General features: G+C 38.1%; 1 protein-coding gene across 1 annotated transcript in view; it reads left to right on the plus strand.

Annotated features, from left to right (window-relative positions):
* Positions 1-27,074, plus strand: part of Sbf2 (SET binding factor 2) — a 403,356-nt gene that overhangs the window by 236,845 nt on the left and 139,437 nt on the right. The window contains 4 exon segments of the mRNA XM_057777079.1: positions 13,416-13,620; positions 14,061-14,170; positions 15,406-15,430; positions 15,433-15,554. Coding sequence (XP_057633062.1) covers positions 13,416-13,620; positions 14,061-14,170; positions 15,406-15,430; positions 15,433-15,554 — 462 coding nt within the window.

Here is a 27,074-nt window from a genome sequence, read left to right on the forward strand (position 1 = left end):
ATTAAAGGCGTGAAAAACAAATTTTAACAATAATGAGCATTCTAAACATTTATATGTATATTTGCATAAATATAAATTTTGTTTTCCTTAGATAAATACTTAGGACTGAGATACCAAGATATATGGTAACAGAACATTTAAATTTGGTTAAAACTACTGATTGTTTTTCTAAGTGTATATAATATTTTTCATTTCCACTAACAGTATGAGTTTCATTTGCTTTACATATTCAGCAACACTCAGTATCATCATTTGTTACTTTTTGTTTCTTTGTTTTTCTTGCAGTCATAACTGTGTAGTAGTATCTCTCTGTTGCTATTCTTTTAAAATCAGCATGTAAATATGTATTAGCTAATCATTATATGCAAATACTGCTTTAATATTTGTAATAAAAGTAATTATGTAAAAATAGAGGCTCTCCATCTAGAATAATTAAAGTAATGATTCTCAAAAAACTCAACCTTCCCACTGTATTTAGAGTCGTCATGTTGGGCAGTATCAGAAGATACTTTTGGTTATTATTGCTAGAGAGGCTGTGCTGGTGTCATCTAGGAAATACAAGCCATTGATGCTTCTAAATGTTTTACAATATGTGAAGACTCCATACCCACTGTAAACAAAGAATTGTCATGTTTCAAATGCCAGTAGTGTTAAGATTGAGAAGCATATCCAATGGAGGTGAAGCACTCAGCGTATTAGATGGACACATCCTCAACACCAGATGCATTAGTGTTAGGTAAGAGACTGATGCATCTGAGTGATCCTTGAAAGGCTTACAAAGTTGGAAAATCAAGAATATTTCATTCTATCAATTTTATATACTGTCCGGCAGCTCAAGAGACCAATTATATTGGTAGTATTTAGTGATTTACATCAGCAATAATAATGTCTCCAACTATATTTGGTAGGATTTGTGTCATTCCCCCAGAGTGCTAGGTATGAATGGTGCATAGCAAACAATTTTAAATATCTCACTTAATCTTCAATATTTGGTAACCTCTAACAAAGTCACATTGATTTGTCATTCACTGCTAAGTCAAATTTTAGGGAAAAAAAAATTCTAGTATGGTTGTTGACTCCTTTGGATTCCGAGTGAATTTTAGGATTTTTGTTTTGCTGTTATACACACACTCTTTCATTTAGTCTGGCTAAGGAAGAAAAAAATTATGTTCTCCAGCTATATGGTATATATGTTTGTAATTTTTTTCAAGACTGAGAAAAAATAGCAAGTTTCTCCCTGTGTGTACTATGTCAGGATTACAAAGACTATGTTTTGAAAATTATCATCAAAATTTAAAATTTACCCCCAATGTAGGGCTGAGTTCATTCCGACTTTCTCAGGCTGTTCATTCAGGTGGACTTGCACAGACTTGTTTCCATATCACTTTGTTCAGTTGTCTAAGGCTTTGGTTATTACTTTGCATTTACAGTTCTCTGAACCCAAGTAAAATATTTGTTTGTTGGTTTGAACTCTTAGAAAATACTGAATTTCCTTGTTTCTGCAGCAAAACTTTAATACAGTTTTTAATAAAACCAGTAACCTAAGGAACCAGTCAAAACCCCTTATAGTAATAAGTAAGAATAGATATTTCTAAGACCTCCTTGAATACAGCAGATCCTAACCTGAGGTTCCTTTCCTTGCTTTTCTTTTCACATAAGCCCTTTTGGGAACCAAGCATATGTTAAAGTGGCGCATGTGTTTACACTTTAACAAGCTGCCCATTAGAGGGCAGTAGCGCACAAACACAGCAGCCAGGAAACCATCCTGTAAACACAGTGTGTCATAATTTAGTAAATTTAGTTAAACTCTGCATTTTGCTCTAGAATGTTTCGGCAACTACAGATAGGGTCACCTTTGAACTTTTAACATGGGGTTTTCAAATTCTTGTTGCATGTATTTGGTTTACAGTTTTTCTAGTTTTGTTTGTAGGAATACTGCTAATGAGCAACATCTTTTCTTTAATAAGTGATTAATGTATAGACTGCTGCTGCTGTTTTTACTACAAGTGCAATCACTATTGTTACTACCTTGTAAGTAGTTGGTATTGCGATCTTACAAAGAAAAGGAATGCATTTCATTTTAATACATGGTACACAAAATCATGTACCTAGTATTGCCATAGTTTCATATCTAATCCTGTTTCTGGGTTGTCTGTTCACTTTGTCTATTTAATCCTTCACTAATAGTCACAAGTTTAGAAACTTTGACTCACCCATTTTCTCTGTCTGTCAGTTCTCTCTTACTGGGACAAAATACCTGAAGCAATGAACTTACAAGGAGGAAAGATTAACGTTGATTCTGTGGTTCAGAGATTTAAGCAATAGCTTCTAGACCCTGATGTTTTGGGCTTTGATGACATAGTTGTCCTGACTAGTGTAAAAGGTGGAAGAGGAAAAAAAAAGGTGGAAGAGGCTGTTCATCTCACTGTGGCTAGGAAACAGACATGAAGTTGGCTGAAGGGCCATTATCCCCATCAAGGGTGCACACCCTGTAATGTAACTTCTTCACTGGGCCCTAACTCATAAAGATTTTAGCACTCCTCATAGCACCAGTGGCTGGTGACAGAACCTAGCATATGAGGCACTGGATGGCATGTAGATCCAAGCTATACTGTTCTGAATTTCCTTATCTTTTTATGGGGCTTTGTTCTTTCCTATAAAAATAAACATGCCAAAGTACAGATTTTGACTAGAAGTGCTATGTACCCTTTGATTTTCTAAGTGACCTTAAGTCGTAGTTAGAACAGCAGGTCATAGAGATGCTAAAAAAATTAAGATGCAACTCAGAGATACTTGCAATATTTCAAAAGTTTGTAAAAATGTTTTAAAAGTTGTTAAAATGAGGAGGTCAGGGATATGGCTCAGTGGACAAAGCCCTTCTCATGCATACCTGACAATCTGAGTTCAGATCCCCAAAGCTCATGTAAAAACAAGACACAGTGATGTCCAAGTCCATAATGCATTTCCGTGTACATCTGTAAGGAGCTGGAATGTAGACACATGAGAAATGCCAGAAGCTTGCAAGCCAGACTACATAGTAGTGAACAAAGAGACCCCATCTCAAACAAGATGTAAGGTAAGAACCAGCAACCAAAACTTTGCTCAGACCTCTACACACACTCCTTTGGTGTACCCCCACACAGACACACATATGAACATAGACATATATACACATATACAAGAGTGTCTTTAAGAGTTGTCATGATTACTATTATTTACTTCATTTGAAATAGAATTCAGAGGGTTTTTTTTTTTTTTGTAGAAGCTGTAGGTCTCACAAAGTATTATTTTTTTTTTGCTTCATCTGATACCATTTTATTTCTTTTTTTTTATTCTTTTTTACTTAAAATTTCCAACTGTTCCCCGTTTCCCATTTCCCTTCCCCTCCTCCCACATAGTGCCCCCTCCCCCCGCTCCCCTCCCCCTATCCCCACTCCACTTCTCCTCCCCCTAGTCCACTCCCCCTCCCTCTCGATACTGAAGAGCAGTCCAAATTCCCTGCTCTACAGGAAGACCAAGATCCTCCCACTTCTATCTAGGTCCAGGAAGGTGAACATCCAAACAGGCTACGCTCCCACAAAGCCAGTTCATGTATTAGGATCGAAACCTAGTGCCATTGTCCTTGGCTTCTCATCAGCCTTCATTGTCCGCCTTGTTCAGAGAGTCCAGTTTCAACCCATGCTTATTCAGTCCCAGTCCAGCTGGCCTTGGAGAGCTCCCAATAGATCAGTTCCACTGTCACAGTGGGTGGGTGCACGCCTCGTGGTCCTGATTTCCTTGCTCATGTTCTCCCTCCTTCTGCTCCTCATTTGGACCTTAAGAGCTCAGACCGTTGCTCCAAATTGGGTCTCTGTCTCTCTCTCGATCCATCGCCAGATGAAAGTTCCTGTGCCATTCTCCTTGGCCTCTCGTCAGCTCTCATTGTCCAACACATTCAGAGAGTCCGGTTTTATCCCATGTTTTTTTCAGTAGCAGTCCAGCTGGCCTTGGTGAGCTCCCAATAGATCGGCCCCCCTGTCTCAGTGGTTGGGTGCACCCCTCATGGTCCTGTCTTCCTTGTTCATGTTCTCTCTCCTTCTGCTCCTCATTATAACCTTGGGAGCTCAGTCCGGTGCTCCAGTGTGGGTCTCTGTCTCTATCTCCATCCATCGCTAGATGAAGGTTCTATGGCGATATGCAAGATATTCATCAGTATGATTATAGGATAGGTTCATTTCAGGTTCCCTATCCTCAGGTGCCCCAATGAACTAACTGGGGACATTGCCCTGGGCTTCTGGTAGACATTCCAGGTTCAAGTCTCTTGCCAACCCTTAGGTGGCTCCCTTAACTAAGGTATGAGTTTCCCTGCTCCCCCATCCAACCTTCCTTTACCCCCAATCACCCCGACTCCCCCAGTTCCCTTCATCCTCTCCTTCACACTTTTCTCTCCCCATCTCCCCTCATCCCCATCCCACCCCACCCCCCAAGATTCCCATTTTTTGCCCATCAATCTTGTCTATTTCCCATAGCTGGGAGGATATCTATATGTTTTTCCTTGGGTTTACCCTCTTGTTTAGCTTCTTTAGGATCACAAATTATAGACTCAGTGGCCCCTATCCATGGCTAGAAACCAATTATGAGTGAGTACATCCCATGATCTTCTTTTTGGGTCTGGGTTACCTCACTCAGGATCGTATTTTCTATTTCCATCCATTTGCATGCAAAATTCGAGAAGTCATTGTTTTTTACCGTAGAGTAGTACTCTAATGTATATATATCCCACACTTTCTTCATCCATTCTTCTATTGAAGGGCATCTAGGTTGCTTCCAGGTTCTGGCTATTACAAATAATGCTGCTATGAACATAGTTGGACAAATGCTTTGTCATATGATAGGGCATCTCTTGGGTATATTCCCAAGAGTGCTATTGCTGGGTCCAGGGGTAGGTTGATCCCAATTTTTCTGAGAAACCGCCACACTGATTTCCAAAGTGGTTGCACAAGTTTGCAGTCCCACCAGCAATGGATGAGGGTACCCCTTTCTCCACAACCTCTCCAGCAAAGGCTATCCTTGGTGTTTTTGATTTTAGCCATTCTGACAGGTGTAAGATGATATCTCAAAGTTGTTTTGATTTGCATTTCTCTGATCGCTAAGGAGGTTGAGCATGACCTTAAGTATCTTTTGGCCATTTTAACTTCTTGTGATGAGAATTCTCTGTTCAGTTCAGTGCCCCATTTTTTAATTAGGTTAATTATCCTTTTAAAGTCTAGTTTCTTGAGTTCTTTATATATTTTGGAGATCAGACCTTTGTCTGTAGCGGGGTTGGTGAAGATCTTCTCCCAGTCAGTAGGCTGCCTTTTTGTCTTAATGACAGTGTCCTTTGCTTTACAGAAGCTTCTCAGTTTCAGGAGGTCCCATTTATTCAATGTTGCCCTTAATGTCTGTGCTGCTGGTGTTATACATAGGAAGCGATCTCCTGTGCCCATATGTTGTAGGGTACTTCCCATTTTCTCTTCTATCAGGTTCAGTGTGTTCAGATTGATATTGAGGTCTTTGATCCATTTGGACTTGAGTTTTGTGCATGGTGATAGATATGGGTCTATTTTCATTCTTCTACAGGTTGACATCCAATTGTGCCAGCACCATTTGTTGAAGATGCTTTCTTTCTTCCATTGTATACTTTTAGCTCCTTTATCGAAAATTAGTTGTTCATAGGTTTGTGGATTAAAATCCGGGTCTTCTATACGATTCCATTGGTCGACTGCTCTGTTTTTATGCCAGTACCACGCTGTTTTCATTACTGTAGCTCTGTAATAGAGTTTGAAGTCAGGGATGGTAATGCCTCCAGATGTTCCTTTATTATATAAGATTGTTTTGGCTATCCTGGGTTTTTTGTTTCTCCATATAAAGTTGATTATTGTCCTTTCAAGATCTGTGAAGAATTTTGATGGGATTTTAATGGGGATTGCATTAAATCTATAAATTGCCCTTGGTAGAATTGCCATTTTTACTATGTTGATCCTCCCAATCCAGGAGCAAGGGAGATCCTTCCATTTTCTGGTATCCTCTTCAATTTCTTTCTTCAATGCCTTAAAGTTCTTGTCAAATAGATCTTTCACTTCCTTGGTTAGAGTTACCCCAAGATATTTTATGCTTTTTGTGGCTATCGTGAAAGGTGATGATTCTCTTATTTCCCTCTCTGCTTCCATATCCTTTGTGTATAAGAGGGCGACTGATTTTTTGGAGTTGATCTTGTATCCTGCCACAATACTAAAGGCGTTTATCAGCTGTAGGAGTTCTTTGGTGGAGTTTTTGGGGTCGCTCATGTACACTATCATATCATCTGCAAATAATGCAAGTTTAACTTCTTCCTTTCCAATTTGAATCCCCTTTATCCCCTTGTGTTGTCTTATTGCTATTGCTAAAACTTCGAGAACTATATTGAAGAGGTATGGAGAGAGTGGACAGCCTTGGCGTGTTCCTGATTTTAGTGGGATGGCTTTAAGTTTCTCTCCATTTAATTTGATATTAGCTGTCGGCTTGCTGTATATAGCTTTAATTAAATTTAGGTATGCCCCTTGTATCCCTAATCTCTCCAAGACTTTTATCATAAAGGGATGTTGAATTTTGTCAAATGCTTTTTCAGCGTCTAATGAAACGATCATATGGTTTTTTTCTTTCAGTTTATTTATATGATGGATTACATTGATAGATTTGCGTATGTTAAACCAGCCCTGCATCTATGGTATGAAGCCTACTTGATCATAATGGATAATTTTTCTAATGTGTTCTTGGATTCGGTTTGCCAGAATTTTGTTGAGGATTTTTGCGTCGATGTTCATGAGTGAGATTGGCCTGTAATTTTCTTTCTTGGTTGGGTCTTTGTGTGGTTTTGGTATCAGAGTTACTGTAGCTTCATAAAAGGAATTTGGCAATGACTCTTCTGTTTCTATATTGTGAAATACCTTAAGGAGTATAGGTATTAGGTCTTCTTGGAAGTTCTGGTAGAATTCCGCATTGAAACCATCTGGTCCTGGACTTTTTTTGGAAGGGAGGTTTTTGATAACCGCTTCTAATTCTTCACGACTAACAGCTCTATTTAGGTTGTTCACCTGGTCCTGGTTTAACTTTGGTATATGGTATTTATCTAAAAAAGTGTCCATTTCTTTTACATTTTCCAGTTTTGTGGCATACAGGCTTTTGTAGTAAGATCTAATGATTCTCTGAATTTCCTCTGTGTCTGTGGTTATGTCTCCCTTTTCATTTCTGATCTTATTAATTTGCAAATTCTCTCTCTGCCGTTTGATTAGTTTGGATAGGGGTTTATCAATCTTGTTGATTTTCTCCAGGAACCAGCTTTTTGATTTATTGATTCTTTCAATTGTTTTCTGTGTCTCTATTTTGTTGATTTCAGCCCTCAGTTTGATTATTTCCAGTCTTCTACCCCTTCTAGGTGAGTCTGCTTCTTTTTTTTTCTAGAGCTTTCAGGTGGGCTGTTAAGTCTCCAATGTGTGCTTTCTCTGTTTTCTTTAAGTGGGCAGTTAGTGCTATGAACTTTCCTCTCAGGACTGCTTTCATAGTGTCCCATAGGTTTGAGTATGTTGTTTCTTTATTTTCATTGTCTTCAAGGAAGACTTTAATTTCTTTCTTTATTTCTTCCTTAATCCAGGTATGGTTCAGTAGTTGACTATTCATTTTCCATGAGTTTGTAGGCTTTCTGGGGGTAGCATTGTTGCTGAATTCTAGCTTTAATCCATGGTGATCTGATAAGATACAGGTGGTTATTAATATTTTTTTGTAACTGTGAATGTTTGCTTTGTTACCGAGTATGTGGTAGATTTTTGAGAAGGTTCCATGAGCTGCAGAGAAGAAGGTATATTCTTTCCTATTTGGGTGGAATATTCTATAGATGTCTGTTAAGTCCATTTGATTCATTACCTCCATTAATTCTCTTATTTCTCTGTTAGGTTTCTGTCTAATTGACCTGTCCATTGGTGAGAGAGGAGTATTAAAGTCTCCTAATATTAATGTGTGCGGTTTGATGGCTGCCTTGAGTTTTAACAATGTTTCTTTTACGTACGTGGGTGCTTTTATATTAGGGGCATAGATATTCAGGATTGAGATTTCATCCTGATGAATTGTTCCTGTTATGAGTAGAAAATGTCCCTCTCCATCTCTTCTGATTGATTTACGTTTGAAGTCAACTTTGTTAGAAATTAGTATGGCCACACCTGCTTGTTTCCTAGGTCCATTTACTTGATAAGCCTTATCCCAGCCCTTTACTCTGAGTAGGTGCCTGTCTTTGTGGTTGAGGTGTGTTTCTTGTAAACAGCAGAATGTTGGATCCTGTTTTCGTATCCAATCTCTTAGTCTGTGCCTTTTTATAGGTGAGTTGAGTCCATTGACATTAAGTGATATTAATGACCAGTGGTTGTTAACTCCGGTCATTTTTTTTAGTAGTAGATTTTGTGTGTTTCCCTTCTTTGAGATGTGCTGGTAAAGGGTCTCTAGATGTCTGAGTTACTGTGGTCATTGTTGGACTCCTTGATTAGTGATTTTCCTTCTATTACTTTCTGTAAGGCTGGATTTGTGGCTATGTATTGTTTAAATTTGTTTTTATCCTGGAAAATTTTGTTTTCTCCATTTATAGTGAACGAAAGCTTGGCTGGGTATAGTAGTCTGGGCTTGCATCCATGGTCTCGTAGTTTCTGCAGTACATCTATCCAGGACCTTCTGGCTTTCATGGTTTCCATAGAGAAGTCAGGTGTAAGTCTGATAGGTTTACCTTTATAAGTAACTTGGCCTTTTTCCTTTGCTGCTCTTAGTATTCTTTCTTTATTCTGTATGCTTTGTGTTTTGATTATTATATGGCGAGAGGATGTTTTTTTTTGATCCAGCCTATTCGGTGTTCTGTATGCTTCTTGAACCTTCATAGGTATATCTTTCTTTAGGTTGGGAAAGTTTTCTTCTATAATTTTATTAAATATATTTTCTGGACCGTTGAGCTGCGCTTCTTCTCCTTCTTCTATTCCTATTATTCTTAGGTTTGGTCTTTTTATTGTGTCCCAGATTTCCTGAATGTTTTGTGATGAGAATTTGTTGGCCTTGCTGTTTTCTTTGATCAGCGTGTTTATTTTCTCTATGGTATCTTCAGAATCTGAGATTCTTTCTTCTATCTCTTGTATTCTGTTGGTTATGCTTGCTTCTGTAGTCTCTATTCGTTTACCTAGATTTTCCCTGTCCAGCTGGCCTTCTGTTTGTGTTTTCTTCTTTGCCTCCATTTCAGTTTTTAAGTCTTGGACTGTTTCCATTATTTGTTTGATTGTTTTTCCTTGGATTCCTAGGGTATCACTCACTGATTTACTCAATTCTTCAAACTTTCTGTTATACTTCTCATCCATTTCTATAAGGGCATTTTTTACATGCTGTTTAAGGGCGTCAATCACTTTCATAAAGTCAATTTTATCTACTTCTTCATGATTAAGGTGTTCATGTCCTCCTGTTGTGAGGTCGCTGGGTTCTGGTGGCTTCATATAGTTTTTCAGATTGTTGGGTGAATTCTTGCATTGGCGCCTGCCCATCTCTTTCTCCGAATGCTCCCCTATGGATCTTCTTTTACCGGATCAGGTCTCCTTGCCTACTGATGTACTTTCCCAGTGATGGCACCCTGCAGTGATAGCTCTCCTGGTGCTCCAGTAATGTCTCTCCTGGTACCAATATCAGATCTCCGTGCCCAAAGACGGCTCTCCTGGTACCCAGATTAGCTCTCCCACTGATGGCTCTCCTGGTGCCAAGATCAGATCTCCATGCAGGTTGGGTAGTTCATAAACAAAGGCCTTACCTTGCTTGGTGCAGGCAGGCCAGTGAACCAAAGGAAGTCTCGCCTGCCTACTTGCCCTGAGGATTTGCCCCCAGCGCCAGACAAACTGAGCTGGATGGTGTTATGTGCCCAAAGAGGAAAGGGGGCAGAAGGAAGAAGGGTTCTGGAAGCAAGCTGGGTGGGACAAGAAGAGAGAGGCAGTATGCAGGGTGTAGAGCCCCTGCAGGGAGCCCAGGGAGTATAGGGTGGGGGATGAGGAACTTCAGAGTTCCCTGTCCAGGGCTGCTTCCGCCGCCGGTCAGGTCCCAAACTCACCCCACTGCTGTCTCTCCTGGTGCCTAGATCAGATCTCCGTGCAGGTTGGGTAGTTTGTAAACAAAGGCCTTACCTTGCTTGGTGCAGGCAGGCTGGAGAAACAAAGGAAGTCTCGCCTGCCTACTTGCCCTGAGGATTTGCCCCCAGCGCCAGACAGACTGAGCTGGATGGTGTTATGTGCCCAAAGAGGAAAGGGGGCAGAAGGAGGAAGGGTTCTGGATGCAAACTGGGTGGGACAAGAAGAGAGAGGCAGTATGCAGGGTGTAGAGCCCCTGCAGGGAGCCCAAGGAGTATAGGGTGGGGGATGAGGAACTTCAGAGTTCCCTGTCCAGGGCTGCTTCCGCCGCCTCCAGTCAGGTCACAAACTCACCCCGCTGCTGTCTCTCCTGGTGCCTAGATCAGATCTCCGTGCAGGTTGGGTAGTTTGTAAACAAAGGCCTTACCTTGCTTGGTGCAGGCAGGCTGGAGAAACAAAGGAAGTCTCGCCTGCCTACTTGCCCTGAGGATTTGCCCCCAGCGCCAGACAGACTGGGCTGGATGGTGTTATGTGCCCAAAGAGGAAAGGGGGTAGAAGGAAGAAGGGTTCTGGATGCAAACTGGGTGGGACAAGAAGAGAGAGGCAGTATGCAGGGTGTAGAGCCCCTGCAGGGAGCCCAGGGAGTATAGGGTGGGGGATGAGGAACTTCAGAGTTCCCTGTCCAGGGCTGCTTCCGCCGCCGCCGGTCAGGTCACCTCAGAGGGTTTTTAAAATTGCTACAAAAATAAGCCATTACCTTTCCACCCTGGAAACCTATTTCCACTATATTTTTTAAAATTATAAATTAAATATACTGAGAATGTATGAATAGATAAAAGCAAACAAGTGTACTATTTTTTGAAGAAAGAAATTACAGAGAATACAGATAAGTGATGTTTGTACTAATTCCAGGCAAAATTTCAGGAAAAAAAAAACCTAAATATACACAATTTTGCATTTTCAAGGAAATTCGTAGCATAAGCCTGATTCTCTTATGTAAAGTTATTTATTTGTCATCACATGTTGAGCAGTACAAGAACTAAAATATGGTGCTTTGGCTCACAAAGCAGTCTTATTTCAATTGTGTTTTGAGAAGTGCTAACTGTATATCCTCTGCCCTCATCCACCTTTTTGTTTTTTGGGTCTGCTACATAACCTAAAAGAATTTGGGGGAGCAGTTTTAATAGATGGTGACAGTTGACCATTTTTAACTGACAAGAGCTTGTTATAGGATACTAATGAGTTTAGTCTACACCATGAATAGCATAGGTTCAGTGGAAATAAGGAATTTTCTGGTGGCAGAAGGATAATAAATGCAAGAATTGGTCTAAGAAAGGTTGTAAAGCAGCCCTTCCCTAGAGAACTTTACAGAACACATAAATTCCACAGTGCTCAGGATTTGAAATAGAATCTTCCTTTATTTGATGCTAGATAAAGTTTCATGCTGGCCCTAGAATATTTGAAAATATTAGCTGGTAGGATTAATGAGTGTTGCTCAGGGGTAGCATATAGAAAGTCCTGAGTTCAATCTCCTGCACCAAAAACTTTAAAATAATTAAATTATTATACTTCTGATATGTGTCATTGTTGCCCACTTGTTAGAATGCAGTGGGAAGTACCTTCTGCATGCCTCTGAGTTTTTTTCTACAACAGGTATATAGAACAGGACAAATAAACAAAACAAAAAACAACAGCAGCAGCAATACAAAAAACCCAACTCTTTAATATGGGGCTGGAGAAATGACCCTGAGGTCTTGGAAAGGCCTGGAGTTCAGTTTCCAGCACCCACATTAGACAAGTCTCAGATGCCTAGAACTCCAGCTCCAGGACAGTCAGTGTCCTCCTCTGGCCTCTGTAGGCACCTGTATGCATGTGTGCATATGCACACAGAAACACACGTGCAAATACACAAAGCAATATAAAATGGTTTAAATTTTTTTAATTAAAACATAACTTTTTAATCAAACAAGACATCTGCTTTTGTGGTGCTTTATTTTAGTAAGACAAGGCTAAATAATATAAAATTCATACTATGTGGAAAGATTTTACATACTAAAGAGAAAACATGTAAGATAATGGATTATTGAGTGAAAAATATAATTTTGGTAAAGTATCCAGAAAGAATGTCCATAAGAAATGCAAATTCAGAGGAAATGGAGGAGTATTTTAGACCAAGGGAACAGTGTGTTCCAAGAACTTGAGGCAGGAACAGAAAGCCTATGAGCCTGATTCAAATGGATATAGCATATAGTAGCATAGAAAGACTAGTTCTTGCAATGTTGTTAATAATTTTGGGTTTTACTCTGATGGGAGGCCACTTGACTAAACAAAGTTGTGGGTAAGTTGTCATGCTTTTAATAAGACCAATGTCTTCACTGCTGAAAGACTGAGAAGGGCAGAACCAAGGAGACCAAATGTACTGAATAATTGAAGAGCTGCTGGCTTAAACTAAACTGAGAAGTAGGCAGATGGTTAATGTACTCTGAAGGTGAGGGCCACAAGAGGAATGGTAATTGTGTGTTAGCAAAAGGGATTAGAAGATGACTAATCTTTCCACAGGAATGACTGGGAAAAAACCACATATGCTGTTCACTACAGTGATCAAGACTGAGTTTATAGACTACATTTTAGACCCAAATTGAAGATGTTACTTTAAATCTTAGTGGAAATATTTTGTATAGATAGTTAAGTAGAAGACTATAGAATTGGAGAACACTCAAATTAAGAACATTGCATCAAGCCAGACAGTGGTGGCACTTACCTTTAATCCCAGCACTTGGGAGGCACAGACAGGCAGATCTGTGAGTTCAAAGCTATCTTGATCTATAAGTGAGTTCTAGGACAGCCAGCATTACACAGAGAAACCCTGTCTCAAAATAAATAAATAAATAAATAATAAGAACAACCTGCCCCAAAAGAATATTGACTCATTGATGTCCTTATGATTAAAAGATAAAATACTGGAATTGATCTCAAAGGGACTTATGGGTTGATAAAGTGAAGGCCCAGGGATTGAGGTATTCATATAATTAAGTGAGGAGATGCAATCAGATCTAAAATCCAGGCAAGGGACATATTCATGGAAGAAGAAGACCAACTGTCTCAGATGCTGCTGAAAGATCCTGGGAAAAGATTCTGGTATTCTATATGCATTGGTATGTATATGTATGTATAATCACCTGATTTCAGGTGTCCCTCTATGCTCTTCTGTTCTGTTCTTCCTGTTTTCCACTGTCATGTTAAATATGTTAACTTGGATACTTTTATTTGTGTCGGATGCTGCAGGAGAATCCAAACCCTCATATGGCATTCCAGAAAGTTCCACGCCCAACAGAAGGATCCCACTTGAGAGTTCATATTCTTCCTTTCCCAAAGATTAATGAAGCCCGGGTTCAGGAACTAATACAAGAAAATCTTGCTAAGAACCAGAATGCACCTCCTGCTACACGACTAGAAAAGAAATGTGTGGTGCCAGCAGGTCCACCTGTTGGTATGTATTTGTGTGTGTGTGTGTGTGTTTGCTCATTTTAAAAATAAGCCTTTTATGAAAGGGGGTGGTGTACATTTCTATAGCTCCAGCACTTGGGAGGCTAAAGCATGATTGTTCTAAGTTCTATGCCAGACTTGACTATATAGGGAGCACAACACCTAGACTAGACAATGAGACTCTCTCAACACCGTGACAGCAGAAACAAGCTATAACCATAGCCACCAGCATAGCTGCCACCATCACCTCCAAATCCATTATATCCACCATCACCACCTCCATAACTACCTCTGCTTCCACTGCCTCCACCACCATAGCCTCCTCTAACACCAAAGTTTCCACTACAACCAAATTATCTGCACCACCCCCGAAGTTTCCTTTATGACCTATAAAGTTGCCAGATCCACCTCCATAACCTCTCTGTGATCCCACATCTTTTCTAGTTTCGATAATGGATAAAGTGATAACAGTTTTCAATAGTGCACAGAGACTGGAAGTTGTTAGAAACTGCATCTCATTCATATTTGAAAATAAAACTTTGGAGACTGAGAAGGTAATAAAATAATATTTTCCTATTTAATATTTTCCTTTTAGAATTACATTTCAAAGTTGGCAAGTGGTCTGTTCTCTACTCTTTTGTCTCTTTAAGCCATTTTAAATGAATAGTATTCCAAATTTAAGACTATAGTTCAAGCCTATGGCTACAAGAGAATTTGGTAGTCGTTTTTTCTCTCTAGTTGTTATAAAGATTTAATGTTATCATTTTAAATTGTGTGTGTGTGTGTGAGAGAGAGAGAGAGAGAGAGAGAGAGAGAGAGAGAGAGAGAGAGAGAGCTATATACATGTGAATAGTACAGGTGGCTGCAGAGGCCATGGCATCAGAACCTTAGCCTTTTTTGGTGCCTCATGATCACAGTTCTGAACATCTACTACAGGGGATTGGTAAACATGTACAGTTACTTGCTACTTTACTGAATAACCCATCATCCCTTGCTTTTTCATGGGTTTTATTTTGGTTATTTGTTTATTGGTTTTGTTTGCATATTTATATTTCCAAATGTAGCAGGTTTCCTATTGCTTCTCTTGTCTTCAGCTTGCATGCTATTTCTTTCCTACTTTGGTTTGTTTTGGTTTTAGATTTTTGAGAAAATCTCACTGTGTAGTAGTCTAGATTGATTGGCCTTGTTTTACTGATCCTCTTGCCTCAGTCTCTCTGAATACAGGTGATGCCATTCATCATACTAGGCTTTGTATGCTGTTTTTATACCTGCTTCTCATGTTGTTAGACCCTCTTGCTCTAATACTTTTTCTTTTCTTGCTTATTGTACCTCCTGTTCTTTTAGGTTTTCCAAATTAAATAAGCTCTTTATTACTATATGTGAATGAACAGGCTTTATATTGTGAATTAGAGGAGCCATTTCTAAATATTCATACAATGAAGGCTTTAATGCATATATCTAAAGGTATCTAAATGTCTATAGTTTTGAGTCATGGTCTAAGCAGCAGTCTATTTGACCACTAAAGTTGTATCAAGTCTGGAGAGTGGGGAGTGAATTTCATGTTTTCTCAATCTATATTATAAACTACCTGTAACTTGTTTTTCTTGGTGTGTCTTACATATGAACATATAATTACAAATCTATTTTACAATTGGTATTAGCAGTTAATCACCTGTTCCCTAAGAATTCACTTCTTGTAACTTTGTTAATTACTTGACAGGATGTACTTTTCTTTTCAGTGTGGTTGCTTGAAAGTGCATTTGGTCACTTGGAATTCTCTTGTCCACAGACCCTTCCTGCTGCCTTGAGGGCCCTTAAGGAAAAGCAGCAAGACAGTGTCTCGCTGAAGAATTGGGTTTGCATGTCCAGCAGAACCGGGCGATATTGGATCATCAGCAGTTTGACTACATAATAAGGATGATGAATTGTACTCTGCAGGTAATCTTGAGTGATTTTAGATTACTTTTTTGCAAATACCTTTTCTCCAGATGTATTAATTACTGAAATATCAATGTCTTGAGGCTGCTGTAGCTAATGAAGATGTCATATCCACTGAATCACTTGCTCACTAATTGATGTAAATGCTCAGTTCTTTGTTCTTTCTTTGTTTTCTCTTGACAAGTACTATGATCTATACTGATTTCATATCTTAAAGACATAGAGTCATATATTACCAAATCCTATAGTCATATCACTCCTCAGTTTTTAGTTGTACTGTTAAAGCAAACAACAGTTAAAGATAAATAACCCAATGATAAAAGAATGAACTATAAGAAACATTCTTCTATGGACTTCAGAATAGGTGTATGATCTTACAGAAATTGCATTCCTACAAAATAGTGAAGACTCAAATTAGAAAAAACAATCTGGGTTCCTTGTTGGTTGTCATCCTATTCTCTTTAAATATGCATAACCACTTATAAATTCAGATATTGCCATCTGATTTTTGACAAAGATGCCAAAAATGTACATTGTAGGTAAAGCTGCCTCTTCAACGAATGATTCTGGGAAGGCTAGATATCCACATGTACAAGAATAAAAGTAGATTCCTGTCTTTAACTCTGAAACTTAATAGAAGACAAAGCAGAGAGAAACATTTCACCATATCAGCCTATAAAAGAACTTTCTGAAAGGGATCCCAATCATTTATAATCATATTTCACATTGAACTACTCTCATAAAGGCAAATATATATTTTCTCTCATTTTTGTTTCCTAGATTTTATGTAGATAAACTTATGTCTGTATATATAATAAGAAATTAGAGATGATACTGTTTAGGGGAAGATAGGTCTAAGAGGAAGGGAAGAGGCATGAGAAGAAAATAGCCTAGGGGAATATACTTAACATGTAGTATATGCTTGTGTGAAACTCTAAAAATTTTTTTTGTTTTGTTTTGTTTTTTTGAGACAGGGTTTCTCTGTAGCTTTGGAGCCGGGCCTGGAACTAACTCTTGTAGACCAGGCTGGTCTCAAACCCACAGAGATTTGCCTGCCTCTGCCTCCTGAGTGCTGGGATTAAGAGGTGCTTCACCACCGCCCGGCTAAAAAAGCAAATTTTGTAAGTTATAATTAATAAGATATTAGAAAATAAGGTAATTTGTCACTGTCTTGTAAAGCTGCATGTGAATCATATTCTAGGACCCAAATATTCCATTAGATGTTCTCTTGCCTATATAAGAGATGTGTATCAGTGTTCTGAGTTACATGGAACAATTAAAGAAAGAGGTCACTCCAGAAGTAATTCAGTCTCTGTGTCAGCAGGGAGGTTTAGCCTTCCTGAATGAACCTCAGATAGCTGAGCAGAAGCATATTTATTGATCGTTAACACAAAAGTTGTTTGGGGGGTGGCTGTAAAACAAATTCCTCATACCAAAACTTCTAATCTAATCTGTATGTTTCATAAAGGAAACATCACACCCCTGCAGCTTTAGTCCTTATTGTATACTGTGTGCAGTACCTAATAATGCAAGATGCTCCAGGTGTGCCAGGGCCTTCTTGTGACCAAAATCCTGCAAAGGCTGTAAAGCTTCTTTAGAAAAAGAGCGATAGATAATAGAGAACAATCACTGTTTTCTACAGTGATTTCTTCAGGGTCAAAGTACTTCTATAAAACAACTTCATCCTAATGTTTACACTAGATATAGTAAAAACAACTATATGATTCTAATGTTTATCCTAGATACAGTAATTCTACTAGAATTCCAGTCCAAAAATGTCTGTTGTGGCATTTTTAAAATCACAGACAAGCTTGGACCTGGAAAGATGGCTCAGTGGTTATTAGCACACACTGCTTACATAGAGGACTGGAGTTGGGCTCTTAGCACCTACATCAGGTGGTTTAAAACCACCTTTAACTCCAGCTCATCTCTTCTGTATTCTGAGAGCACCTATACTCACATGTCCATCTAATACCCCACCAGACATATAACTAAAAACGAAGTAGATCTTAAAATAATAGGAAAACTGAAACTTGTCAGTAATAGAATGAATATATAAATATATAAATTTTCTTTCTGTAGACCATTATTCAGCAGAGAAAATGAACAAATAACAATATGATTGACTCTTAAGACAGCTTAATTACAATACAGTTCCACATAAAAAGTCAAAGGCATATAGTATCTAGAAATGTTTAACTTAATGGCATTAACATAGGTGGTAAAACCACAAAGAAAACGTCAAGATATGGCTGTGGGAATGGGGCTCTAGTTCAGTGATAGAATGCCTCTTTTCTTGCAGGAAGCCCTGTGGAATTTCAACCCCCCCCCCCTAAATAGTTACTATTTTTATATTGATTTATTTAATAGTGGTCTCTTTGGAAGATTGTTCAACTTGAAGTAGAAACATATCACTCCACATATATACTGGTATGGAAACACTTAAGTTATATATTAGAGGTAGGGTAAAAGGTAGTTATATAAAGTAGATATGTGATTCTTTATTGATCTGTAATTACATACATGTGCAAAATAGTTGATTATAAGTCTGGAAAGATATTTACACTAAGTCTTTAATGGTTGGCTTTTCTGGTTGGATTCTAATAGTTTTGGCTTATAATTTAAATCCTTTGGATCGCACACATAATAATTAAATAAGAGCATATCTTTTATAATTAAAAATTATTTTTAGAAAGTAAACTTTGTGAACCCTTATGAAAATAATAAATCATACTAAATTTTCTCTTCAAAAGCCTATATATTCTTTGTTACATTGTTATAGTAATTTTTCTACTCATAAATGACAGACCAAAGAAGTAAGTTTGACAAGATGTTCAGAAGCCCTAAATAGACAGTTTCCCAACTTCCTAATAACTGATATTAAAGTTACAAAAACTGTATTGAAAGTTTTGTCTATCAATTTTTTCTATGCTGTTCATGAGCCAAAGTTTTAAAACTTTAAGTTTCATATTTTAAGATTATGTTTTAAAAGTCTTGTCTAAACTTAATCTTAACACATGTCATTTACAGATCTACGGGAAGCTGGGCTATAGTTTTTTCTTCTTTGAATATTCATCTTTCTGACAAATAAAAAGTACAATCACAATTTTTGTTTCTTTCAAATCACCTTATTTAACTAAATCAGCATTTCAGATGCAGGTGAGCATAGTCCCCGCGCCCATCAATGCTCCTACCATTATTTGCCATTGTATAAGCATTCTTTCTGGTTATAAACGGGCCTCCATATACTATCCTTATTTGAATGAGTTCTTTACAACCTGGGTTTATTTGTGTCTCTGTTGGAATTTCACAAAGGGATTTAATATGACATTATTAATATTCTTTACAAAAGCATAGAATTTAATAGCAGGCCAAACATCTGTGTTGATATTTTAAGAAAGAAACGTTAACTAAATGAACTAATTCTTAGTGATTCAAACACTTAGTAATCTTTATTTTTATGACCTAGAAGTTAGTCTCTTTCTTGCCCTCAAGGGAAAACCAAAGAAACATCAGTACTGCAAAACAACTACTTTATTAGGCTCATTCAAAGCCAAAATAATTTTTTCACAATACTGTTTTATACAGGATATAATTAATTTCTATAAAACATCTCATTTCAAAAAATGGATCATATGTTTTTTCTTTTCTTTTCTTTTTTTGGTTTTTCAAGACAGGATTTCTCTGTGTATCTTTGGCTGTCCTGGAACTCACTCTGTAGACCAGGCCTTGAACTCACAGAGATCCCCTGCATCTGCCTTCCAAGTGCTGAGATTAAAGGCGTGAGGCACCATGCCCAGCCATATTTTTCAAAACAAGGGTACAAAAAAAATGAATTGAACCCCCACCTTAAATCTTGTTTTATTATTTCTAGATCTTAGCTACTGTCTTTTAACAATAAATTATGATTTGAAACCCAGTGAAGTTCTCCACTTCTGTCATTATATTAAACTTATGCTATAAGGAGATGACTCATTAACACAGAAAAAGACATTAGAAAATTTCAAATAAACATAAATCACAATTTAATATACAGTTCTTCTAAAGAAGAGAATATCTCCAAATACATTTTCCCCGTACTCTTAAAAAGAGCAAATAGAACAAACAAAACCCTAAACGTTAACAGAATTTTTAAAAGGATTTTTTTAAAGACTTATTTTTATGTGCATTGGTGTTTTGCCTCTATGTATTCAGTGAGGGTGCTAGGTTCCCTGGAACTGGAGTTACAGACAGTGAGCTGCCAAAGTGGGAGCTGGAAATTGAACCTGGATTCTCTGGAAGAGCAACCAGCACCTGAGTCAGCAGGTTTTATGACCACACTGATACCTTGGTCTCTTTACGGCTTGGACAGCTGGTTTAACCTGAAAATTTTACATTGAGATAGAAACACTGAAAATAAGAGATAATGCCCAGTTAGTAGCATGCCCTTACTATTTGCTGTCAGGAAAAGCAATTATACATCCTTTTATAAATAATGTACCCCCTGTTTAAGCAATCAGCATTTCCCAGATCAAGTTCAATAAAACATGAACAAGTAGTTTTAAAATGGTCCAAAACCATGAACAAAATCCAATATGAATTAGTTTCAACACTAACCAGTGGCAAACTTAGACCTCCCCCTAAGACTATATTTACTTATCTAACATACATATGTAGCAGTTGAAATAATAAACAAAAGATCAAATATTAAAAAATAATGAAACTAACAGAAAAGACCAGATAACTTTAAGTTATGTAATCATTATAAATGAAGACTCAAGGGATGTGAAAGATTTGGTGTTATTAAGTCAGTTATTGCTCTATAAATGAACTATGTATTAAATGCAATCTAAGTTAAAATTACAGCTGACTTCTTTTAGAAGTTATAAAATTGATACTTAAATTTCTGTGAAAGTATTGCAGGCTTAAAAAAATAAAATAAAATAAAATTGCACACTCAATAAAAGAACAAAATTGGAGAATTTTTAAAACATATTAAGCCGGGTTAATCAAGATCTATTGTCTTGACATAAAGCAGCAATGCTAGACCAGTGGAAAAGAACAATCATAAGTAGACCCATATGTATGGCATTTTTACAATAGGAGATGAAGGGGCTTGTGTCTTGCAAATAATATTGGAAGCTTGGTGGTGGTACATGCCTTTAATCTGAGCATTCAGGAAGTAGAGGAAGGCAGATCTCTGAGTTCCAGGCTAGCATGGTCTGTAGAGTGAGTTCTAGGACAACCAGGGCTACACAGGAAAAACCCGTCTCAAAAGTCAAATAATAATAATAATAATAATAATAATAATAATAATAATAATAATGGAATAACTAAATGTCTATATGAATACTGACTGTACATCAGAAAATAAGGATTAATTTGAGACAGAGCATTGACATAAAATGTAGAGCTATAAAATTATGATTCATTGCTCAGTTTATGTTCTTCTTAGATGAAATCTTTTTAAAATTGGTCACATGACGTCAAACTCTCCATCTTCCTTAACATGTGAGACCACAAGTGTGTACCACTCACTACATGTACCTCAGAAAAGGAAAGGTGGTGCTGGTGTTAAAAGCTCTACAGGGCAACTCAAGCAAAGACAGCCATGCATGATGGTGTACATCTATAAACTCAGCACTTGGGAAGGTTATCCTTGACTATTGTGCTGGAAAGTTCTATGTCAACTTGATACAAGCTGAAGTCATTTGACAGGAGGGAGCCTAAGTTTAAAAAAAAATGCCTCTATTGTATAATTTTGACTTCTTTCTCAAAAATCAGGTGTTTCTAGGTTTGTGGGTTTCTATCAGGATCTTCAGTTTGATTCCATTGCACCACCCATATGTTTTTATGCAGATCCCATGCTGTTTTTATTACTACAACTCTGTGGTAGAGCTTGAAATCAGGGATGGTAAGACCTTCGGAATTTCACTTATTGTACAGGATAGTTTTAGCTATCCTGTGTTTTTTGTTTTTCCATATGAAGTTTAGTATTGTTCTTTGAAGGTCTGTGAAAAACTTGTGTTGGAATTTTGATGGGGATTGCATTGAATGTGTAGATTACATTTGTTAAGATTGCTATTTTTATGATATTAATCCTTTTGATCCAAGAACATGGGAGATCTTTCCTTCTCCTGTTATCTTCTCCATTTTCTTTCTTGAAAGACTTAAAGTTCTTGTCATATAGGTCTTTCACTTGTTTTATTAGAATTACCCCAAGATATTTTATATTATTTGTAGCTATTTTAAAGGCTGCTGTTTCCCTGATTTCTTTCTCAGCCTGTTTATCATTTGTATATAGGAGGGGAACTGGTTTGTGTTTTAATTTAATCTTGTATCCAGCCACATCACGAAGGTGTTTATCAGCTATAGGAGTTCCCTGGTAGAATTTCTGGGGTCATTTATGTATACTATCATATCATGGATTTTCCTGGGAGGGGGGAAATAGAAGAGATGCCCTAGGGAAACTGAAGGTGTGGGAGTGGGGACATGAGGGAACAGGTTGGGCAGTGTGGTTGCAGGACAGAGAGGGAGAGTAATGAAAGAGATGTCTAGATGCGGGGGGGGGGTGCCTTTTGTAGTTAGCGGAAAACCTGGTGCCAGGGGAACTCTTGGAACCTAGAAGGATAACCCCAGCTAAGACCCCTAACAATAGTGGAGAGGGTGCTTGAACTGGCCTTCCTCTGTAATCATGTTGGTGACTGCCCTAGTTGTCATCAGAGAGCCTTCATCCTGTACCTGATGAAAACTGATGCAGAGATCCACAGCCAAGCACTGGGCTGAACTGCAGGAATCCTGTTGAAGAGAGGGAGGAAGGAATATATATTGGGTGTAGGAAAGTGTCAAGGTTATCACAAGGAAACCCACAGAAACAACTAACCTGGGCTCATAGGAGCTCACGGACACTGGACTGACGCAGGCCCTCTACATATGTGTGATAGGTGTGTAGTTGGTCTGTTTGTGGGGACTCCTAGCAGTGGGATCAGGGCCTGTCCCTAATGCTTTAGCTGGCTTTTGGGAACCTATTCCCTGCCTACCTCTTACCTTGCCCAGCCTTAATACAAAGGGAGAAGCTTAGTCCTACCTCAATTTGATATGCCATACTTGACACCCATGGGAAGTCTGCCCCTTTCTGGACAGAAACAGAGAAGTGGATATGGGGAGGGTGGCAAAGGGGAGGCAGAAAGACAGGAGGAAAAACTGCAGTTAGAATGTAATTAATTAAAAAAATCAATTAAAAAATGCCTCTATAGGATAAGGCTGTAGACAAAGCTATAGGGCTGTAGTTCTCAACCTCCAAGTCACCACCCCTTAGAGGGTCTAATGGTCCTTTAACAGGGGTCACATATCAGATATTTGTGTTATGATTCATAACTAGCAAAATTACAGTTATAAACTAACAATGAAAATAATTTTATGGTGGGGTCACTACAACATGAGGAACTGTATTAAAGGGTAGATATATCAGTAAGGTTGAAAACCACAGCTATAGGGTGTTTTCTTAATTAGTTATTGATGGCAGAGGACCTAGCCCATTGTTGGTGGTGCTATCCCTGGGCTGGTGGTCCTGGGTTCTATAAGAAAACGAACTGACCAAGCCTTGAGAATTAAGCCAAGAAGCAGTACCTCTCCTGCTATGAGATTACTGTCATATTTGAGTTCCTATCCTGACTTCTTTCAGTGATGAACAGTGCTGTTCCAGAAGTGTAAGCCAATGAACCCTTTCCTCCCCAAGTTGTTTTTGGTTATAGCATTTTATCACAGCAATAAAAACTCTAACTAAGACAGCTACATAGTAAGTTTGAGGCCAGCCTGGGCAACATGAAACTTTGTCTCCAGAAAGAAAAACCAACACTGGATGTGTCACTAAGCAGATTTGCCATCCAAGCAGACAGTAGTTTGGGGTCCAAAGAAATCTTACGTTTTAGGTATACAACTAAAGCAGAGGCAAGAAGGTATTTTTAAAAATCCCTGCTCAGTCAGTGGCTCTAGAGGCAAAGGTGTCTCCCTTTGCAGCCTTCTCTAAGAACCTAGGGAAAGGATTAAGAGCCTGTTCTCTGAGACCTGGCATGCAGGATTCTGCTGGTTACCAAAAAAACATTGAGTCAGAATTATGCAGTATTTATTGAGGTAAAAAGCTGGTCTAAACCAGAGACTTTAATGTGTTCTGTAATTCCCCAGTTCCCCCAGAAGAGGGACAAATGCTGGCAAATGCTGTACCCAATAGAAAGGTTACCAACAGCCCTAACATGACTTAGAGACTAAAAATTCCTGATGTTATAGTACTCACCACTTGTTCCACTGTGCTTCACCGTTTAGTTGTAGATAGTTTTGTTTGTGTTTGTTTTATTTTGTTTGTTTTTGTTTGTTTGAGTTGGGGTAGTGGTCAACAGGGTTTCTCTATGAAACAGTCCTGACTATCCTGGAACTCACTCTGTGGGTCAGACACTGGCCTTGAATTCACAGAGATCTATAGAAGTAAGTCACAGAACAGTCCCACACCAGTCTGGAATTATGATTAATAAAAGGGTTATTTATTTGAGGGGAAAACTTAACAGATCACTGTTGTAGACAACAGCCCTCTGCGTGACCAGGAACAGAGTCTAGTAGCCAGAAGTGGAGCCAGAAGCAAGAGAGCTAGCACAGGGCTACTGCTGCTTTTTAAAGCAAACGAGACCACGCCCAACTGGGCTGGTATCTTAAAGGCTATTGGCTGAAGGAGCTGAAGGAGCAGAAGGAGCTCCCACAGCACCTCCCCCTTTTGTTTAAGTAAGAGAGTTCCAAACACGATACAAAACAATATACACTAGGAACAGATATCAAGTATAAGATTAGAATTACAATCAGCATAAACAATATTAAGCAAGGAACATATGCTAAATGTTTTAATAAACATTCTATCCTAAGGAGTCTAATTCTTGTATATGAAATGGCTTGGCTAGATCATAAGAGGACAGTAAGTGCGACTATCTGATCTTCAACCCCATCGAAGGCCTGAGAAAGGAGATAATATTACTTGAGCAGGCAGGAAGTACAATCAAGTAGCTTCCAAAGTGAACAATATATGACAGAGACAATTAGCTACCTGAACAATTACCCAAAGTCTCATTTTGCAACGTTGAAGCAACCAACTTTGGCTATGGCCTCATGTAATTGACAGACCATTTTTCAGAGGCAGGAAATTTTTCTAAACTGTTTTATCCTGTCTTGGCAGGATTTGACAGTCCTCCTTATCCATTTCCAGATACCATGTAACTTGTCAGTAGTTGAGGCATTGTCAGTTCCTTGCCCAAAGGCCAATTTTGCCAAGAAGAAAATAAGCTCCAAGTGGAGTGTCTTTGGTGCTCAACATTCTCTCAGAAATAGATTGATGCTGTCACAAGCAGTCATGTCTCATGTCAACAAAACCCTAAGTTATTTAAATGCCATGTTCCAGAGATCCTTGAAATGGTTGAAGATTACCTATCTAGACAGGATACAATCTTTATGTATCTAAAGACCCTAATTGATCTAACTGGATATACAGTAAGCATGAAGAACTATTGAACTATAATAATTAATACCTATATAACTTAAAGACTAAAACTTTGTCAGAATATTAAATAATCTGTATGTATATAAATGTGCAACAAATGAGGTCAATGACCTCAAAATGTAAACAGTATATAACTATCTTGATCAGAGGTAGGAGTAATATATAATGTAATATGAAAATATATCTTAAAAGTTGTATCAATATACAAAATGTCCTAAGCAGAGATAATAACATACATATATACAACCTGACAAAATAACTTTGTATATGTGTACAAATAATATAAACAAAAGTAACAAATATAATTTGAACTTGTATCAATATACAAAAATGATACCATATAAATTATCCATGAATAATAGCTCATAAGTATTAATTCTATTACCCACTATTACTCTGTCGCTCCTTTTTTTAACAAACATAGTTTTCACCCCAACCCTCTACCTAATACAAGTAATAATCAACAACCCCTTAACAGTGTTCCCAACCCTATGGACAAACTTTTTTGGGATGGGGGTGTTGTCTTCTAGAATTGCTTCCTGCTGTCCTGGGAGCGATGTTCTCTTAATGGGATCCTGCAAAATTAAAGTGATGGTTAAGTTTCAAAATTACTGTCTAGTATAGCTGTAAACAATTTCTGAGCAGCCAATAGATAGTTGTTTGTTTGTTTGTTTGTTTGTTTTTAAGTTCTTATTTGGAGTTCTGGCCAGAATGTCATGAGAAGGTACACCATTTCAGCAGCTGGTATCCAAAAAAAGAAGCAGTCTTATAGTAGCGCTCTATACATCACGATGTCATCTCAACTAGGTAGAGTTGTTGCTATGGGTCCCCATCTTCTTCCTGGAAACTTCAAAGATTATCGCAGGAAAAGTATCTGTAGGAAAATCTATTGTTCATCACAAAAAACTTAAACATCATTCATATATACATACATTCAACGAAGAATACGATATAGACAAAAAAAAAGGAATGGAGAAAGTAAAAATTTTTCCTAAACCATATTCTGTTTTCTAGATGCTCCTTAGTGGATAATTATTTTTTCTTATGTCAGCATTCAAACCTCCAGGGTCTCTTGAATTTTTGATGATGTGTATTTTCCTGCAGAGATAAGAGCAGAACCCTGCCCCAACCATATATGGCTTTCCTTACCACCTGTATGGTTGTCACCATTGTGGATGAGCTGTCATTTCACTGTTTCAATAGGTTTCTCCTTTTCAAAGCGAATCTTTATTAATTTTGATGGTATTCATAATTTTTTTTCTCCTGTGGAAACAAGAGTGAAACCCCTTCCCCAATGTAGCACATCTCCTGGTTTCCATTGTGAGGTCAACACATCCTTGAAATATACTGGTTGATTCAATTCAGAAGTTTATTCCATTATCCAATGCCTCTCTGATGCTGTTGTTCCTTTCTCATTAGCGTTAAGAAAATTCAAGGTTAATAAAGGATTATGCAGTCTATTTTGGGGGTATTTTTCGTCCCTTTCTGTTTGTTCAGCATATCCTTTATAGTACGATTTGACCTTTCTATAACTGCCTGACCTGTAGGATTATTTGGTAGACCTGTAATGTGCTTTATATTATAATAAGCAAAAAACCGTTTCTTTTTTGAGATACATATGCCGGACAATTGTCTGTCTTTATTTGTGCAGGTATACCCATGATGGCCATAACTTCCAATAAATGTGTGATTACCAAATCAGCCTTTTCTGAGCTCAAGGCAGTTGCCTATTGAAAACCTGAATATGTGTCTGTCCACCGGCCTCTGCCTCCCGAGTGCTGGGATTAAAGGCACGGGCCACTACTGCCTGGCTCAGAAAATGTTTTGTTCTCATTGGAAGACATCCATGTCAACCCAAATATTCAAAGATGGAAATCCAGAACAGCATAGAGAGTGCACCTGCTTCCACAAAAGTAACCACATAGAGACAGGCTGCACCACTGTCCGCATGAGGGGCCACTAAGAGATAAACTCTAACACTTCCCATTTCTCTCTTTCACTTT

This window comes from Chionomys nivalis, chromosome 8, assembly GCF_950005125.1.
Source record: "Chionomys nivalis chromosome 8, mChiNiv1.1, whole genome shotgun sequence".
Lineage (NCBI taxonomy): Eukaryota > Metazoa > Chordata > Mammalia > Rodentia > Cricetidae > Chionomys > Chionomys nivalis.